The 20,685-nt window shown below is 39.3% G+C and overlaps 2 protein-coding genes across 2 annotated transcripts; both read right to left on the bottom strand.

The window, feature by feature from the left end:
- Positions 1–3,827: 3,827 nt before the first annotated feature.
- PRXL2A (peroxiredoxin like 2A) lies at positions 3,828–7,429 on the bottom strand. The gene is made up of 5 exons (XM_053449880.1): positions 7,250–7,429; positions 6,332–6,423; positions 5,150–5,290; positions 4,613–4,777; positions 3,828–4,017 (listed from the first exon to the last, which is right to left on the bottom strand). Exons 1-5 carry the CDS (start codon positions 7,425–7,427, stop codon positions 3,913–3,915), a joined length of 681 nt encoding a protein of 226 aa, XP_053305855.1. The 5' UTR covers positions 7,428–7,429; the 3' UTR covers positions 3,828–3,912.
- Positions 7,430–15,747: 8,318 nt separating this feature from the next.
- On the bottom strand, positions 15,748–18,848 carry LOC128468186 (DPY30 domain-containing protein 1-like). Its single transcript, XM_053449881.1, has 5 exons — positions 18,704–18,848; positions 17,526–17,689; positions 17,259–17,381; positions 16,654–16,761; positions 15,748–16,446 (listed from the first exon to the last, which is right to left on the bottom strand). Exons 2-5 carry the CDS (start codon positions 17,670–17,672, stop codon positions 16,171–16,173), a joined length of 654 nt encoding a protein of 217 aa, XP_053305856.1. The 5' UTR covers positions 17,673–17,689; positions 18,704–18,848; the 3' UTR covers positions 15,748–16,170.
- Between the last annotated feature and the right edge of the window lie 1,837 nt (positions 18,849–20,685).

Below are 20,685 nucleotides of genomic sequence, written 5' to 3'. Positions count from 1 at the left end.
CCCGCCCCCTGTATAATGTATAGATAAATCAGTGACCGGCCCCCTTTATAATGTATAGATAAATCAGTGACCGGCCCCCTGTATAATGTATAGATAAATCAGTGACCGGCCCCCTGTATAATGTATAGATACATCAGCGAGCCGGCCCCTGTATAATGTAAAGATAAATCAGTGACCGGCCCCTGTATAATGTATAGATAAATCAGTGACCGGCCCCCTGTATAATGTATAGATAAATCAGTTCCCCCGGCCCCCTGTATAATGTATAGATAAATCAGTGACCGGCCCCTGTATAATGTATAGATAAATCAGTGACCGGCCCCTGTATAATGTATAGATAAATCAGTGACTGGCCCCTGTATAATGTATAGCTAAATCAGCGAGCCGGCCCCTGTATAATGTAAAGATAAATCAGTGACCGGCCCCTGTATAATGTATAGATAAATCAGTGACCCGGCCCCCTGTATAATGTATAGATAAATCAGTGACCGGCCCCTGTATAATGTATAGATAAATCAGTGACCGGCCCCCTGTATAATGTATAGATAAATCAGTGACCGGCCCCCTATATAATGTATAGATAAATCAGTGACCGGCCCCTGTATAATGTAAAGATAAATCAGTGACCGGCCCCTGTATAATGTATAGATAAATCAGTGACCCGGCCCCCTGTATAATGTATAGATAAATCAGTGACCGGCCCCTGTATAATGTATAGATAAATCAGTGACCGGCCCCCTGTATAATGTATAGATAAATCAGTGACCGGCCCCCTATATAATGTATAGGTAAGTTATGATGCTGCAGCAGTAGCTAGGAAGGGTTAACAGACAGGGAGAGTTCCAGATCTCCGGGTCGTTCTGACCTTTGAGGTCCTTCACGTTCCTGAAATCCGTCTACAGATAACAGGATGCACGGAGAGCACGTACAATCACATCGAGCATGCCTCATACTGCCCAAGTGGCCCCGGTTAGTTAGTTCAGTCCCTCTTTCCTCCCCTGATGCCCCTCTTTTCTAGGAGGTCAGAATGTTTGCTGGGTATGAGGGGATCGCAGGGTTCTACAGCCTAAAAGCCCCGATAATAAGCAGGAAATGGCTTTATCAACTAAACGGTGTAATTAAACCCCCAATAGCCCGTTCTTGAGATTGTGGTCAGAAATTAACCTCCACCCCCCCCTTCACCCCATTCAGCAGATCGCTCCCCTTCCCATGCCGCTCCCCCTCGTTACTTCTCTCCTTTCCTTTTTGATCCCTTCTTCTCCCTCCTTCTCTTGGGCTTCGTCCCACATGCTCGACCCCCATTGGAGGGCGAAGACACGGGGCGAGCGGTTCTGTGTACCCACCCTGTAAGTAAGGGAGGGAGGGAGGAACGGGGGCCTGGAGACCGTGGCCCCCCCTGCACACAGTCTTTAATTTCAATTAATAATAAAAATATCGCACTTTAAGTAGATCTGTGCAAAAAAAAAAAAATCTATACTTTTACTGCAAATATTTCAAGGACTGGACAAAAAGATTAGATAAAATTAAAAAGAAATAAAAATATAATAAATAATACTACTAATAATATAATAAATGATGTAATGGAGCCAATTGTTTGCAAGAGATTTGTTTCACCGGGGAAAAAAATAAAATAAAAATTGAATAATAAATTTAAAAAAAATATTTAATAAAGTCTCTTGTTCTCCTGTTCTATAAACTCTACAGTTTGTTGATTTTAACCATAAAAACTAAAAATGAGTCATTTTACTTGTTTATAATTACGCAAAAAAAAAATATATATATTTAAATAAATAAATGATGTCATAGGGCCAATTGTTTGCAAGAAATTTGTTTCACTGGGGAAAAAAAATGAAAAAAAAAATAAAAAAAAATGATGTCATAGGGCCAATTGTTTGAATGATTTGATTCAGTGGAAAAAAAAAAAAATTTATATTTTTAATAAAAGTCTCTTGATTTATGGACACCTCCCTGTTCTATAAACTCTATGGAAATGATCTTAGCCACAAAACATTTTGTTGATTTTAACCAACAAAATAAAAAATGAGTCATTTTACTTTTGTTTAAAAATTATGTAAAAAAAAAAAAAAAAAAAAAAAGTTTTAAATAAAAGGTGATAGAACACAGGGCTCGACGATCAAAAGACCTAAATTGCAGCCTGACAAGAATTATAAATGAGATAATTGCTCCTTCCATGCGCGGTATTTACTGGTCTCTAAGATAAATAATGCCGCAGGTACGCAAGTTGAAAAGGAAAAAAAAAAAAAAATATTTAGGAGGTTTTTAAAAAGGCAGAATAAATATTCACACGGAGGGATTGGACGAAAGCCCCCGCGCTGCCCGTACTTGCCAGAGAGGATCTGTGTCATTGTAAACATCCTGGGGCGAGTGTTTGAAGAAGGCGTTCCATGCGTAGCAAGTCACCCTTATGAGCAGGATTCTCGCTCTCGGAACATCTGTCTGCATCGCACGAGACGTTTCCATCCACGTTACGGACACGAGAGCCGCCGTTCCGGGACCCTGAGCTAAGAACGCGACGCATGGCTTATAATAAATAATAAAAATATTTAAAAAAAACAAAAAAAAAAAAAAACCACACACACACACACATGAAAAAATAAATTAAATACGCATGATGTCATAGAAAGACTGTCTACATCAAACGATACGTTTCCATCCATGTTACGGACATGAGAGCCGCCGTTCCGGGACCCTGAGCTAAGAACGCGACGCATGGCTTATAATATAAATATATATATAAAAAAAAACATAATATTAAAAAAAATATGAAAAAAACTAAATGAAATATGTATGATGTCATAGGAACATCTGTCTGCATCGCACGAGACGTTTCCATCCATGTTACGGACACGAGAGCCGACGTTCGGGGACCCTGAGCCAAGAATGCGACGTATGGCTTATAATAAAAATATTTAAGAGGAAAAAAAAAAAAAAAAAATACATCAAAAATTATATATATAAAAAAATATATGAAAACAAATGAAATATGCATGATGTCATAGGAAGATCTGTCTGCATCGCACTCGATGTTTCCATCTATGTTACGGACATAAAGCAGTCATTCAGAGACCCTGAGCCAAGAACGCGACGCATGGCTTATAATAAAAATATAAAAACTAAAAAAAAAAAAAAAAGTATATATAAAAAAATATATGAGAAAAATAAATACGCGTGATGTCATAGGAAGATCTGCCTGCATTCTGTCATTATGAGACTATGAGCTAAGAACGCGACGCATGGCTTATATTAATAAAAAAAATTATATATATATATATATATAAAAACATAATAAAATTTATAAAAATATATATGAAAAAATAAATGAAATTGAAAATGTTTTAAAAGTAGAAAAATAGAAAGTGAGGTTGATGAGTTCTGTTTTAAGAGAACTATAAAAATCACAGCTTTTGCTCCAGAAACAGTTGAAAAATATAAAAACGGTCTTAAATTTCAATTGATAACGGGTACATTAGATTTGCACAAAATATCTATATTTTTACTGCAAATATTTCAAGATCTGGACAAAAAAAAAAACCCGCATGACGTCATAGGAACATCTGTTTGCATACGCATGAGATATTTCCATCTATGTTACGGACATAAAAGCGGACCCTGAGCTAAGAACGCAAGATATAAAAATATATAAAATTTAAATAAAATCAATTAAAATGGAAAAATAGAAACTGACGAGGTTGACGAGTTCTGGAACAGGAACAGTCGAAAAGTATAGTTTTTTGTTTTGAGGGAAGGATTTGAAACGAAACAAAATATATTGGGACAATCAGAAAAAAAAAAAAATGAGTAGAAACTTCTCTCTTTTGTATTTTTTTTTTTTTTTAATTTATTTTTAAAAATTACTAGGACAAAAGATCACGGGAGAGAAATGCTACTCGGCTACTCCTCCTTCACACCATTTTTTATCTTTCGAGCTGCCTCAAGGACAGCCGTCAAGTTTGCTTTATCTCCAAATTCCTTCTCTCGGTGCTCAAGAAGAACGCCCTGCAGATTTAAAAAAAAAAAAAAAAAAAAAAAAAAAAAAAAAATTATTATTAGGGACAGAAATTGCATAATCTGGAGGAAATTTCAAAATTAATTTAAAAAAAAAATCATATTAATAAAATAAAAAATAAAATAAAAATGTAAGGGGAAAATTTAGCTCCGAGATTCTGATGAAAGAACAAGCACTTGATCACGCAAGGATATCGAGGGGAGGGCGAGGATTCTTGACCCCAATCTTTCATATTTAAAGTCAATATTCACATTCCCATGCCTTCCGTCGACATGGCTCCTTGCTAACCCAACATTAGAGACACTGGGTGAAGGGAGAGGGGCTTCTTCAATATTTGGGGGGGCTGTTACATTAAAACCGGCAGTGTGGTGGGAGGAAAAAAAATAAAATAATTTATATTTATTATTTTTTTTTTCTTTTTTTTTTTCTTTCTAGAAAAGGAGATAATCTAAAACGCTGTGGGGTTGGTCTGGACTTCAACCTTTGGCTATTGTGACAACCGTTACTACTTCTGCTTATTAGTTTCTATTTTTGGCAATTAAATCAAAAAAAAAAAAAAAAAAAAAAAATAGATTTCTTTTTTACCTGATTTCCAGCCCCAATCACAAAAATTCCCCCAAGAACATATCCTTCTCCTTCGAGGTTTCCCGTAAAGCCGTCGTTCCAAGCCCGGCGAAAGTTCTGCCACACGCCCAGCCGTATAAACCCCAGCAGCATCATTTTCCTTTTTTGAGGACCGTAGAAGCCTTTCTGAACAAAAAAAAAAGGAAAGGGAATTGGTTAAAAAAAAAAAAATATATATATATATATATATATATATATATATATAAACAAACAAAAAGAAATAAGGGGCTGACTTATGCTTTCATTAGGGTGTTACTTAATATGCTAATTTTGGATGTCATAATTCCCTTTTCCCCCCACCAGGGTTAGTTATACAAAGGCCACATTTTCCACCAAAATGTTCAAGAATTAAAAAGGTAAATATATATATATATATATAAATAAAAATTAAAAAAAAAAATGAAATAAAAAAACTAAAAATTAAAAAAAAAAAGTTATAAAAATTAAAATCTACGATCCCGTGTTTAAAATCCCACCACGGGAGGGTCTCGCCGATACCTTTGGATCAAGAAAGATTTCTCCCTTGAAGTAGGGTTGAAAATCCTCAACTTCAGTCCCGATCTTCTCTTTCACCACGGCGTACAGCGGAACCCCGAGCTGCTCCAGCTGTGGTTTCAGAGCAGACAGCCCCGCCGCCTCCTGCAACGGGATCACAATCGATGCGTTTCCTCACGGACATCCCTAAAGAGGTCCCAACGGATTGGCCGAGTCTACCGATTGGCTTATGCAAAGAGCCAATCGGTGGAGGGAACCGCTGGACCACTGAGGAGCTGCAACTTCTCCCTAAACTTTCTTCTGTAATCATTATTACTCTGCAGAAAATCTGACCACATCCCTACCATGTAGAAGACCAATAAAAGGAACAATATTGGGGATAAAATAAATATTAACAGGGGAAAAACTTACATAAATATTTAAACTTCTGTTCATTGCACACAAAAAAAAAAAAAAAAAAAAAAAACACAACCCACACAAATGTAAAAAATATCAAAAAAAAAATAAAAAAAATATCCTGGCATAATTTTGTGGATCTGCTTCTGTTTAATTTAAAGGTGCTGTGCCACCTACTGAAATTTGTTTAATGCTGTATTCAGCATATATAAAATTTTAAAGAAAATTCAATAAATAAAAATAAAAAATAAAAAAAGGCTGAAATCCAAACTCTCCAAATTTTGCTTTATTCATAATAAACTTTTTTTGGTGAATCGTAGAAAAGGCTCCACTTAACCGTGGGGGCATGTAATGATAATACCGCCTTAACACAACACGCGCGAAGGAGGGGAATTCCCTTTGAAGCAAAGTTTACAAAACACGCAGGTAAAAATCTCTTAATCGTCGCCTCCCGACGGGCGGCATTGTTTCTATAATCTCCGGGGTTTAAAAAACGCGTCGGGTAAAATCCATCTAAATATCTCCTGATCTGTCAGTCTTAATATAGAAAAGAGTGATAAAAATATAGGTTTTTGCCGAAAGGATTTGCTTAAAGGAGAAAAAAAATTAATAAAAAAAAATCTATTTTGCAAATTTACAGAAAAAAAATAAATTGTAAAATTAAAATATTCAATTTAAAAAAAAAAATTAAATTAAAGCACCAAATAAAATGTTTTTTCTATACATGTGAAGGAATTACAACATATAAATAAATAAATAATAAAAAAAAAAAAAAAAAAAAAACTTTACCTCTCTGCACAGAAAGCAGCCAGGCCGACGGACAGCCATAATTACAGCACCATTTTTTTCCCATAATTCCTTGGCTTTGAAAGACTTGGGCTCTGCGGAAGACAGAAGATGACATAAAATATAAAAAATTCTATATTTTGATACAAATATTTATTGGTTGGCAACGATTATTCCCCGCCCCCTTTTTTTTGCCTCCATTATTGACTCATTAGTAAACATTTTTTGGGGATAGACACAAGAAGTCAAGCTGGTTCTACAAGATGCCGGAGATATATCTTCGGTCTCCGGGTTCAGAGCCCGGCTGTCTACAAGAGGTCGGTTCTGCAGGTGCAATTGTTGTAAACAACAGCTGGGAGGGATGATTATGAGAAAATATTTAGCAATAACTAAAAAAATAACTCTCCAAAGTTCAAAGCTCCAAACCAGGTGGAGATTGGTTGGCTGGAAAAGCCTAGTAGAACGTTTAGAAAGACCATTTGGACACAAACGGGTCATCAACGAGGTACTAGAGCACCATGAATGGATGACCATGACAAGAAGAACACATGCCAAGGAACAAAGACCATGACGCTGCGGAGAAAGACTAGACTGGGACCTCAATGCTCCACCAAGACCTGAACGAGTGTTCCTCAACGTCTATTTACCCTCCTGGGATATGGAAGAAGAGATAGTAGGTTCCACCATGCGAAGAAGAGCTCCAGAACCCAACATTCTTGGTGTGATGCCTATGGAGAGCCCACAAAGACCTGTGGTATAGCTCCAGATTGGGTTTAACCAGAGAGTATAGAGGTCTCAGCCCATTTTGACCCCATCTTTAGGTATTGTCTTCTCCTTTCTTTAGATCATCTTGGTTTCTCTACAGCAATAAAACAAAAATAATAATTGGAGCCGGTCACCTCAGATCCTTCCACTCCTTACCATCACTAAAGGTTTTCAGGTCTATCTTCGCTAAATATTCCAAGGTGGCCTCTTCGGTTTTGGTGAGAAAATAGTCTGTGTTGGCCAGGATTATCCCGGCTACCGCGGCCCCTAGAGCGCCGATGCTGATGGACCACAATCCCATGGTGAAGAACTCAGACTCTGGAAGGACAACCATCTCTGAAATTATAATAGCCAATACAATTCTATTCATTAAATGTTTTTGGTTTTTTTTTCCCCGCCACAAAATTATGTATATTAGATTTTTAAAAAATAATAAAATAAAAAATAGAGATAAATAATAATTTTGTTAATTTACCAGCCTTAGCTGCCCCCTCCAAATAAAATTAAATTTAAAAAAAAAAAATTAAATATATGCCACCACAAACATAAAATAGATAAATAATAATTTAGCTAATTTACCGGCAAAATAAATAAATAAAAAAAATTCAGATTTTTTGGGGTCTGCTTCAGCATAGCTTTCACACAGAAGTTAAAGAGTTAAGCAGGGACCGAGGACAAGGCCGCCGAGTTACAAAGGTCGGGAACGTGCGGTGCAGGTCAGGGAGACGACGTTGTAAACGTTCAGTGATTGTTGGCTACCCGCCGGACCACGGCGACCCGGCAGCCGGAATAACGAAGACGCTTTTAGGGAAAATGACATTAATTGTAAAAAAAATTAATAAAAAAGGTAAAATATAATAAATAAATAATAATAAAATTACTATAAATTGTAATAAAGGGTAATATGTGGGATTTGGGAGAAGCTTTTCTGCATATCTGCCAAGTTTCCATGTTTAGTTAGGCCAGTCCCTCTACCAAACCCCTAATGCCCCTCTCTCTCCTCCCCTGATGCCCCTCTCTTTCCTCCCCTGTTGCCCCTCTTTTCTAGGAGGTCAGAATGTTTGCTGGGTATGAGGGGATCGCAGGGCCCTACAGCCCTAAAAGCTCGATAATGTGTATAGAAACAGCTTTATAAATTAAATGGGGTAAATAAACCCTATTATTATTCTTCTAAATGCCCCACTCTGTTAAACAAATAGCCCCGCCCAAGCCCCGCCTCTAGCCACACCCCCTAAACCAAAAAGTGCCCATCTTTGGCCATTTCAAACATCGGAGAGTCGACGAGTCTTTGGAATTTAACCGTTTGGTTTCCTCCGCTAGCCACCGCCCCCCCCCACCGATATCAACGAATGAAGTCAGAACCCGTCTAGCCCTCAGAAGTACACGGAAAACGTGCAATTTAACCCCGACGCCCCCAATGGACAGATTGCAAATCCTGCACCCACATAAGATCTGCACGTTCCAGCTGCTGGCACTCATCACCAAGCATCACCGTCCCTTTAATGACTTTACTGAGGCGGTAGTACATACATGGACCCGTCTCCCAGCGGAAGCGGAAGAACATGCACGGGACAGGCGAACGGCTCCTAAATCTAAGACGAGACCCACGACCGATTAAGGCTCGAGTCTTTACAGCATTCCATATCGTGGAAAACAGATAGGGGCATTAGCACAGCTTAGTGAATCAGCCCCCTTATTACCCAGCACTATTTTTTTTTGCACGGTGAATTTTTATCCCAATCCCCCCCCCCGATCGCCGATCGACAAATTAGAGATTTTTGGGTTCTTGCCTCGAAGAAAAGAAAAAAAAAAAAAAAAAAAAGCTTTTCAGAGAATCTGATCTGTTTCAAGTATTAACCCTTTAAAGAGCCAGGAAGGAGTCACACGCCCCAAGGAGCGGAGGCGAAACGCTACCTACGTCGGTCTGCGCGATATCGACCTAAGATCATAACCGCAACAAAATATACGTTTACATAAGGGATATACCCCCCCACCCCCCAAAAAAACAATAGATTGCAAGCTCTTGCGACGAGAGCCCTGGCTTTAAGCCGTCGACTGTCCTTTTGCGTAACCAACCGAGGAGAATGCGATCGGATCCTTTTACTGCCCCTGGGGTATCGGAATGGCCTTCAATGATTAACCCTTTAGAGGCCAGAAGGGAGGTTTGGGGGGGGCAGGGGGTGAATAATGACCCTCTCAACCCTCTGACAATTTAAAGGGGTTACTGAGAATGTAAGCCATAGAGTAGATTGATAGATAGGATTAGATTGTAAGCTCTTTGGGCTACTTACAGGAATGCTGGTTTCTGGAGGGCTCAGCTTTGCATTGCAGCAGCTCCCAGCGCTGGTGGTAAGATCCCAATAGAGTTCCTTCTCTCTCCCCCCTCCCCTCCTTACAAGGCACCTGATCTATGCACCAGTAACAATGTCACACAGACAAATGCATGGCACAAGCTGCCTGTGCATTTAATAGAGCACTTTCAGGGGGCGGGGCCTGCGCTCAGAGCGAGGCCGCCGCGAACCGGAAGTTCTCTCCATACATGTTAATGCCTCTCGCTCCTGAGCAATGAGCATGTCAGTTCCACTGCCTGGGCAGCAGATCAAAGAAAAAAAATCATCTAAATTCTAAAATTAATACATTTTCTTTAATTATTTATTTATATACTTCCGTAAAGTTTTAAGGGAAAAAAGAGTAGGAAATATACATTGTATTCTGGGGAGGAAAAACAAATGTATCCATGATAAAGTCTTTATAAATGTAATTATACATTTTATTCAATAAATCCAAAATAAACTTAAAATCGTTTATGTATTATTTAATAATTTATTGGCGTTATTATTTTATTGAAAATTTAGAAATAAATTGATTTTTTTTTAATTGTTGGGAATGTCGTGGAAAAATAATAAATTTAAAAAAAAGAAATCAATAAAAATCTAGATTTAAAAAAAAGAACTAAAAAAAATCTATAAAATAATATATAATATATATATTTTCCCCCTGGAAACCAACATCTGGCTCGGACCGCCAGCTGACGCCACTTATGTCATTTTTATGTTTTTTGACGTTAAATTTGTCCTCCCCGGAACGCACCCTTTGGCGTGCGCGGCCCTTTAAAGCCCTCGCATACCGATCTTCTTAATGGCGTTTACGAGACTCTCGGAATGTTCGGAGTCTCTAATTAGTAGCTCTCCTGCGTGACAGATGCCGATCATCGCCCAGAAAAATAAATATAATCACAGGATGCCTTTAAGGGTTAATGCGCCCCGTCTGACAGCCAATGAGACGCTTTGCACGTCATATGGATTGATGTGTCGGGATAGTCTGTAGGGTGTATTCGCCAAAGGACTAGGTTTCGGGAGAACGTTTCAAACTTTGATGAAGGACCCATCCCAGGTTAGTAACCCCCCCCCGCTAGGTCCCAAGTTTCAAGGAGATGGGTCGGGGGTCTCGGGATGAAGCCCCCAGAAGCCAGAAGAGACCCCATTAAGCTTAATCAAAAATCATTAGAAATGCGTTGGTTGGTTGATGTACAGAAGAATCTTCCCGTCGTTTTTTTTTTTTAGACAAATTCCGATTCGTAGAAATTTTAATTTTTAACAAAAATTTGCCAATATCGTTAATTATTAAGAATGTCCGGAAACGAGGAACTCCCCTCCCCCAGTGAAACAAACGGCAACGAAGCAGAGAGCTCTGAGTTTTCATTTGAATTTTGTTGCTTTTTTCACTCACGCTCTCTCATTCACTCTCTCTCACACTCTCATTCATTCTCTCTCACGCTCTCTCATTCACACTCATGCTCTCACGCTCTCTCATTCACTCTCACACTCTCATTCATTCTCTCTCTCTCATACTCTCAGATTCTCTCATTCACTCTCACGCTCTCTCATTCACTCTCACAGTCTCATTCATTCTCTCTCATACTCTCAGATTCTCTCATTCACTCTCACTCTCATGCTTTCATTCATTCTCTCACATTCACTCTCTCCCACACTCTCATTCACTCTCTCTCACACTCACTGTCTCATGCTTCATTCTGGAGTACTTCAGCAAAAGAGCAGAGCCACAGCACCCCCCCAGTGTTGGGAAGCAGCTGTTTGCCCCGTGACATTAAACTGCCCCTTTAGAAATAGATGCATTTTTTAGGCACAAAGGAGTCTGATTTTTTTAAAAAAAATTTAAGATGCAAGAATAAAAAATAGAATTTTCATTCCGGGACTGCAGATGTTCAGCGGTTTACGTGGAACTGCAGGTAGTCCGTAAATTACTTTTATCACCCGATATGAGAGAATAATTAGCGTAATTAACATTATTTAATCCTGTAAAGAGTCTCGGCTTAGCGAGTTATTAATAAGAGCCCCGCGGTCGGGAAAATAACATCTGTGGAGCGCGGATATAAAAGGACTATTTTACCGGACAGAATACACATGATAGATTTTTTTATATAACTTTTATGTATTTTATACATTTTTTAAAATATTTTCCGCACATAAATTCTGATTGTATCTGGGAAGTATCAGGATTCACTCCCCGAGCTTCAGGATTTTACCCCAATCTCAGGTGTGAAGGGGCAGATTCTCAACATTTTTACCCCAATCTCGGGTGAATGGACAGATTCTCAGGGTTTTTACCCCAATCTCAGGGTGAAGGGGCAGATTCTCAGGGTTTTTACCCCAATCTCAGGGTGAAGGGGCAGATTCTCAGGGTTTTTACCCCAATCTCAGGGTGAAAGGGCAGATTCTCAGGGTTTTTACCCCAATCTCAGGGTGAAGGGGCAGATTCTCAGGGTTTTTACCCCAATCTCAGGGTGAAAGGGCAGATTCTCAGGGTTTTTACCCCAGTCTCGGAGTGAACAGGCAGATTCTCAGGGTTTTTACCCCAATCTCAGGGTAAATTGACAGATTCTCTGAGTTTTTACCCCAATCTCAGGGTTAATGGGTAGATTCTCAGGGGTTTTACCTCAGTCTTGGGGTGAATGATCAGATTCTCAGGGTTTTACCCCAATCTCAGTGCCTTAGGTGAATGGGTAGATTCTCTGGGTTTTTACCCCAATGGTGGGGTCTCAGGATGAAAGGGCAGATTCTCAGGGCTTTATCCCAGTCTTGGGGGGGGCAGATACTCAGGGCTTTTACCCCACTTTCAGTGTTTCAGAGTGAATGGGCAGATACTCAGGGTTCTTACCCCATTTAAAGGGTCACAGGGTGAATAAGCAGATTCAGGGTTTTTACCCCAATCTCAGGGTCTCTGGGTAAATGGGCAGATTCTCAGAACTCTCCCTGCTGCATCACAGCTGGAATCCTCGCTGACAACTCACAGTTTCCATAAGGGGTGTAAACGGAGTCATTTGGCTTCCATCATTAGTCACTACAATAACATTTTTTTTTTCTCATGGGCTATTAAAGGGTTAACATTTAAAAAGTTTCAGGGTTGCATTTCGAAACCAAATTTAACAAAAAGTTGTGATTTTCTTTCTGATTTCACGGCAGGTAATGGATTATACCATCCTGGTTTTGCCACCTTTTGCCGATGATCCCAGCTCTAGGCAAGGCTATAATAAAATATATAAAAAAATAAATAAATAAATAAATAAATAAATAAAATGTAAAAAATACAATAAAAAAATAAAATAAATTTAAAAAAAAATTAAAAATACATTTAGAAAATACAATAAAAAAAATTACATTAAGAATAAAGAAAAAATGCAATAAAAAATAAAATAAATAATTACATTATAAATAAATAAAATTAAAACAAATACAATAAAATTTTATTTTTTAAAAAAAGGAAAATAAATCTATTATTCGGAGAGGACGGCACCCGAGGGCTTTTGGTTATCTCCAAATTCTATCGTCTGTAAATTTTGTTGAGTTTGCGTGATCTCGCGTGTCGTCTCGCGGACAGATTATATCTGTCTTAAGAAAACATACGTGTTTACATGGTTAGGAAACAAACACAAGATGCGGAATTGGCTCGATGTGGCTTCCCATTGTGTGTCTTGGCTCAGACCGAGACGTTTTTGTATATCTTGGTGGGCCTCCCGTGACTCATATCTATTTACATACCTCGGGGGAGGGGGGGTGAATAAATAAAATATTTATTGCTCAGACATGTCGCTCTAATTAATGGAAGGAAAAAAAACACGTTCCTTGATTAATCATCGGGGCTTGCCTATCGCTGCCTTCCATCATTTTTTGGATGGCTCCTGAAGTAATGGAAGGAGGGTCCAGGAAGTGGGCTACAACTTCCTGTTTGGGGCCGAGGTATTCCGATGGGGTCTACACCGAGGGATCATGGGAAGCGGACGGAAATTTGCATGAAATTCCACCTGTAGAGCTCTGAAGAATGTATTTTTTTTTTTGGTTATAACGGTCTTGTTAATGATTATTCCTCCCCTTTGGCTTACATACTCTGTGAATATCTCTCGAAATGATCTTCTGGTGAGGAAGTACGCGAGGCTCAACCTTGAGATAAGCGGGCCTTTGCTCTTATCCTTCATCAAGTCGTCTAAGGAGCAAAACATTCTACCAGAATTTTTGGGTTTTGATAATTTTTACTTTTATTAACTATTTTTTAAAATTATTATTAAAAAGAATAATACATTTTATTTTATAAAGCCGTTTCCTGCTGTTTCTATACACATTATCGGGGCTTTTAGGGCTGTAGAACCCTGCGATCCCCTCATACCCAGCAAACATTCTGACCTCCCAGAAAAGAGGGGGCATTGGGGAGGAAAGAGGGACTGGCCTAGCTCGGATGTCTTCTTGATCAGGTGAGGTCTGCAGCCATCGCAGCCTTTTGTGCGTGTCTCGACGTGACCTGCATCCTCCGTGATGAATAATATTAATAATAATGCATCGGTAGATCAGACTGGTGGCGTAACCACCACGCCCGGGCGACCCCTGCGGCCGCTTGCCCCCTTTAAAGTAGCTGTCTCTGCTCGCCAAGGGCCCGGCGGCTTACCACTCTGACCCCACTGCGTTCCGGCCTCACACAACGGGCACTGGGGAGGTAGAAATGCGGTGCGGCCACGTTACTCAACAGGCGGTAAAATTGAGGCCACAGAGAACGCTGCGGGCAAGGTGAGGGGTGTGTGAGTGGGAGGGAGTGAGTGGGAGGGCGTATGTGTGAATGTATGCTGGAATGAGAATGTATGTATAAGTGTGTGTGTTATAATGAATGTATATGGGTAAATGTATATGAGCATGAATGTATATGGGTAAATGTATATGAGCATGAATGTATATGGGTAAATGTATATGAGCATGAATGTGTAAATGTATATGAGCATGAATGTATATGGGTAAATGTATATGAGCACGAATGTATATGTGTAAATGAGCACGAATGTATATGGGTAAATGTATATGCGCATGAATGTATATGGGTAAATGTATATGCGCATGAATGTGTAAATGTATATGAGCATGAATGTATATGGGTAGATGTATATGAGCACGAATGTATATGTGTAAATGAGCACGAATGTATATGGGTAAATGTATAGGGGCATGAATGTGTAAATGCATATGAGCATGAATGTATGTGGGTAAATGTATATGAGCATGAATGTTTACCTGTGTAGGCGTTTGTGCGTGACCATGAATGTGTAAGTGTTTAAGGGCAAAAGATGTCACAGACAAGCTGTTTGGGGCCTACGATGGCACTGATAAGCTGTTTGAGGGGCAAAGGTGGCACGGTTGGACATGTTGTTTGGGAAGTTGGGGGGCCCCCGGGGCATTCTTCACACCGGGGCCCTGTGGTTTCTAGTTACTCCCCTGGTTCAGCCCCATTCGCCTGTCTAGCCGGTCCGTTTCTCCTGCTGTAAAGACTCGAATCAGTCGTTGGTCTCGTCTTAGATTCAGGAGCCGTATGTCTATCCCATGCATGTTTAATCCCCTCCCTGTATTACCCTCTACCACTTCTGCCGGGAGGCTGTTCCATTGATCCACCACCCTCTCAGTAAAGCTAAACTTCTTTCCATTCCATCTCAGCCTCTGACCCTCTAGTGTTAGACTAAAGCCTCTTTTTGTAGCGTTTCTCCTCCCTTGAAATGAGCTCTCAATATAATTTGGGGTGAAGCTGCCCCCTAGTGGGCAAATGTGATTAACACACTGGAGTAAGACGATAAAAAGGAATTAAACACCGGGTTTAACTATTAAGGAGAAAACCTTTAATGACGTGTTTAACCCATAAAAAATACACATTAACTTAATTTATTAAAACTAGGTATATCGGGGTAATTGTTTTTCGGTAACTGCAATTTACCCGGATTGCAGAATATTTTTATTCATATCAAAAATAAAGACTAAAAGTGTCAAGTTTGGAGAAAATACTCATTTCCATCAGTGTAAATTAACCCAAAAAGGGGTAAATAGGCTGAGTTTTAGCTTATTTGGTGCTTATCACTGAAAGGGTAGTAGATAGGCATAACCGCCTAACAGCAGAAGTGGTAGGAGCTAATACAGTGAGGGCAATTTAAACACGCATGGCGTAGGTTGACAAGGTGGGCTGAAGGGGGCTTGTCTGCGGCCAATAGTGGTGTCTATGGGTCACCTAGGATACCATACAGTATTATGGGGTGGGCGGTTAAAGCTGCAGTTCCACTAGAACTAAAAAAAATATATTTCTCTCCCCGGCACGTTAAGCAAATAAGACTTAGCAGATATGTTGTTTTATTCTTTCCTCTGAAGGTTTATTCACGGAAACATTTAAGATGCTCGCTTTGCCTGCTTTTGCGTCACGTGACAATTAAGTGTTCCCGGCAAAAAGGAGGAGTTATTAAAGAGTTACTTCCGAGAAGGGCTTGGGGGCGTTCAGCGGGACTGGGAACGATGTTTCTAATACCGCATTCAGTCATGAAAGAGTTAAGGTCAAGCGGAGTAGGTAAAGGGAATGCCCGATCGCGTTATTCGGGCATTCCTGTTATAACGGTGCACAGGCGCTCGCACCGTTACACGGCCCGATCTCGGTAACCAGCGGAGTTGATTTCTCCTCTAGATGAACAAATATTTTGCTTGTTGTCATAACAACAGGGGCCAGCGGTGGATAGGTCAAGCCGCTCAACGTATTATGGTCCGTTCTCAGATCTCGGCAGGCCCTTCTTCGTCTTGCGTCGCAGCTCCTTCTGCGTTTCTGCCGGCGTCGTCGCTCGGAGGTAGTCCAGGATCTGCCGGACCGGTGCGGTCTTCTTCTTCTTCAGGAGCTCCTGGCTCCGGCGGGCGTTCCTCCACGCCGACGGCGGCATCTGCTTTGAGTTCTTTTGTTTCCTCTGATAGGTCCTCGCCGGGCGGACGCTCCGACAGCTCCTCTGTCTCCAGAGCTCCCGGAGGTGACCCCAAACTCTTCCGTTTGCCGCCCTGGGAGTAGAGTTAAGATAAGAGTTGAGGTTTCCAGATGGCCACCACACTTTACTTACACAAGCGCCCCTCCCCCTCAGGAATCATAAGGTAAGGCGCGTGATGTCATCATAGGCCCGTTGAAGACCCCATGCTTACATCATGAGCATTACCTCGTGCTTCCTTCTGCCGGCACACCTTTAAGCACCGCAGTGATCAGATACATACAGCTGCCAGGGTCTCGTCATCCTCCTCCACGGTCGGCAGGTGCGGCGCCCCGAACTTTTCAGTCGTTTCCGCCAAAGTCTTTTGGGGAAAATGCTCGGAAACCGCCTTCTGAAATAATAATAATAAAAAAAAGATAATAATTATATATATATTATTATTATTATTATTAAAGTAAAAAAAATAAAATAATAATAGTAAAAAATATATAATAATAATAAAAATAAAATTATATATATTATTAAAGTAAAAAAAACTTTTATATTTACCACGGTATTGAGAAAAATACCAAATACAGTAAAAACGTCATATTTTATATGGAGCCTTCATTCATTATTTGGGGCACATTATATATTTATGCTTGGCCTGACAGTAAGGTTTCAATGCAGTCTGCACTAAAGGATTATGGGAGATTTACACAAGGTGTGATAAACATGTAAGAAGGTTTCACTTTACTGGGAGGGTGGTAGATACGTGGAACAGCCTCCCAGCAGAAGTGGTAGAGGGTAATACAGTGAGGGGATGTTAACATGCATGTGATAGGCATACGGCTCCTGAATCTAAGACGAGGCCGGGGGCTGATGAAGCCGTTTCGGGGCTCCTCTTACCCTTTGCTGTTCTTCAATCTTCTTCTGGATGAGGATCTCTTCTTGTTTCAGTTTTTCTAACGTCTCCAGCTCCCGCCGGGCCTCCTCTCTCTCTCTTTCCAGCGCCTCCTTTTCCAGCATCCTCTTGAAAGGAAAATAAAACACATATATATATATATATAAATATACACTTAATGGGGAGGAATAATCCTGCAGATCCTGAGAACAGGAAGTTAAGACGGCCGCTACCATATGGAGACGGGGGGGTTCTGCGCCATTAAAGCCTACCTTTTCGTATTCGTCTAAGTTGCTGCGGTACTTGTAAATAAAGCTCGCCAGATATTGAATGGGGTCCATTGGTCTTCTCTCTGCCACTTCGGCGAGTCCTTCCGCCAAACATTTCCCCAGAGATCTCTTCAAATATTCTGAGTCCATTCCGGGGTGAGGAGCCTCTGCCGGGAATATAATCGTCGTTAGATTCGAGAGCCTCATGCATGTTTTAAACCCTCCCCACCGTATTAGCCTCTACCCCCTCTGCTGGGAGGCTGTTCCGCCTATCCAATCACATGGAACGCTCATAGACGTTCAATGATACCAAAGATGACCGAAGCTGCAGCGGGTCCCACGTTCCTCATCACTGATTGGCTGCTTGAAATAACCAATGTGTGGCAGGGAGACATATTTGGACGAACGTGGAAAATAGCCGGGGGTAAGAAAAGGGGCAAATACACATGAGGGGGGAGGGGGGTAATTAATTGTAACTGGAAAAGCTTTCGCCCTCCCAAAAAATTCGGGGAGTTATGTATTTAAAAAAAAAAAAAGCAATTTTGGAGCAAACTTTAATAAGCAGTCTTGTTGCCACGGCAACCCACAGGATCTTGCTGCTGATTGGACCGTTGCATGTGCTGCGGAGTATGACGGTGATTATAAAAATCAATACATAATAATAGCAATCCCGTAAAAATAACAAACTCCGTTAAACTGATATAATGTATCAATTTAGAAAAAAATCACTTAAAATGATAAAATATAGCAATTTGGTAAGGGAAATAAATTAAAATTGGAAAATAGTTAAAAAAAATACAAAATATAGCAATGTTGTAATAAAAAAAATCGATTAAGCAAATTTAATAAAATTATATAAAATCTATGGAATGTATAATATTATAAAATATATTAATTTGGTAAGTAAAAAAAAATAAAGCAGTTTGGTAAAGAGAAACTATTAGAAAGTATAACAATTTCGTAAAAAAAACAATTAAATAAACTGTTATAAAATAAAGTTATTTATTGAACAGACAAAATGATAAAATATAGCAATTTGGAAAAGAAAATGTTTAATTTAACATAAAACAGTAATTTGGTAAAGAAAACAGCTGTTCCGAATACAAATCCATACCCAAACACACATATATGTAGATTTAGGGTTAAGTTATGATAATTTCTCATTTTAATGCTTTTTTTACCTGGAAATATCACGTTTCTTCCCTTTTTCCAGGCGATAGTATGCGTCCTTTTGGTTGCTAAGCGACCGCCCGGAAGTGTAGACGCCACGCGAGGCGTTTATTCCGGCGACTTCCGGAGACCACAGTTCCACACACTGCAGGCTCCAGCAAAATGGCAGCTTCCTATATAACGCAGTCCAGCAATAGCTTTATTTAAAGTGCACAAAACGCCCTGCGATCAGCGCGTTGCCTAGCTACAAGCTGAATGCATTTTATTCGGGACCTTTATTATAATTCCATGTTAATGTCTGAGAAAACTAAAGAAATTATACTAAAAAAATAAAAATAATATATATATATATATATATATATATATATATGTTATTCACCTTCCCGTAGTTCTTATTAAAATGTAGTGTTTTATATAGCACCATCATATTCCATAGCGCAGTACATGCTTTATTATTTTTATGGAAAGTTACGGCTTTACGGCACACTTATTCATATATTTATTATTATTATTAAATATTATTATTTAAAAAAAATATACATTTAATAATCAGAATCAGTTTTCTACTTTTCATGAATTTGTATTTTGTTATTAAGTTTTAGTGATTAATACATTAAATAAATAAATATATATTAATGATGATCCATTTCTTAAGGAATTGACAAATGAGTGAAAAGATTAATTCATTTATTAAGATGATAAATTAATACATTAAATTATTGGTTAATCAAGTTCATAATTAATTGATATAAATTTTACCAAAACATTTATAAAATAATATTTATTGCAATAATGTTACAAAATAATATATTTTAAATAAATAAATAAATAATAATAATAATAAATAAAATAGTCTCCTGCCTATATATATATCTGCTATCAAATTACATCCATGCCGACTCAGATATACATCATATTAACTTCATTTTTATTGTTTTTGGTCACTAAAAGTAAAGCCCCCCCCCCCCCGCTGGATGAGTTAATACAGCTGATTAAGCACCGTGTGGATGGGAGAGGGGATGGGATAGAGACATTTAACTACAATCAGGGTGGTAGATACGTGGAGCAGCCTCCCAGCAGAGGTGGCAGAGGGAATTTAAACATGCATGGGACGCTTGAGAACGAGATTTCCCATAAACCCACTCGATATAAGCGCCGAGGACTTCCGCGTGTCCGGGAATGTAAGTGATCTGCTTTAATTGATGTAATTAACCCGGTTAGTTCATATCTAGAAAGCTTTTAAATATTTGGCACTGCAGACATATCCGGAGAGCCTGGCCTTCGGCACGCGCATGCCGGCCAAGAGGCAGCAACAGGTGGCAGCGTCTTAGATTCAGGAGCCATATACCTAGCCCATGCATGTTTAACCCCCTCTACCGCTTCTGCTGGGAGGCTGTTCCACTTATCTAATACGCCCTCGGCAAAGGAGGGAAAGCGTACTTATTTCCGGGGTAGTCTAAGGATAAATCAGTTATGGAACACCTTAAGAAAGCAGAAGAAACAAAAACTAAGAAGCTTCCAGTTATCCCTGCCCCTCGAGGGTTAAAATAAGTATTTTTTTTTATTTTTTTTTAATGTGGGCCAGTGTCTCTTGACCAATAAGAATCTCTTAAAGCTTCTCCACCCTTCGGCGAGACTCAGCTCCCGACCCCATTGGCTATCCCTGACACGCCTCCACAGATGGAGTGTTTACTACTGATACGCTTGCCAAGACGTTTGGGAACCTCGAGAGAAGAACGGTGCAGCTAAATATTTATTCAGTGACGTCCAATCTTACAGGTGGAAGACCTTCAGCCTATCAGTTTTGAATAATATAGTTTGTTTTTTTTAAAAAAATATGATATCCAATATTTTTTTTAATAATTTTTTTTTTATAATATTTACTCATTTTTTTAATATCATATATATATATTTTTAATAATATCAGATGTTTTTTTAGTAATATCAGATTTTTTTTATTTTTTTTTAGCAATATCAGATTTTTTTTAATTAA

This window comes from Spea bombifrons, chromosome 11 (genome assembly GCF_027358695.1).
Source record: "Spea bombifrons isolate aSpeBom1 chromosome 11, aSpeBom1.2.pri, whole genome shotgun sequence".
NCBI classification, from domain to species: Eukaryota; Metazoa; Chordata; class Amphibia; order Anura; family Pelobatidae; genus Spea; species Spea bombifrons.
This window is presented reverse-complemented; position numbering and strand designations above follow the sequence as displayed.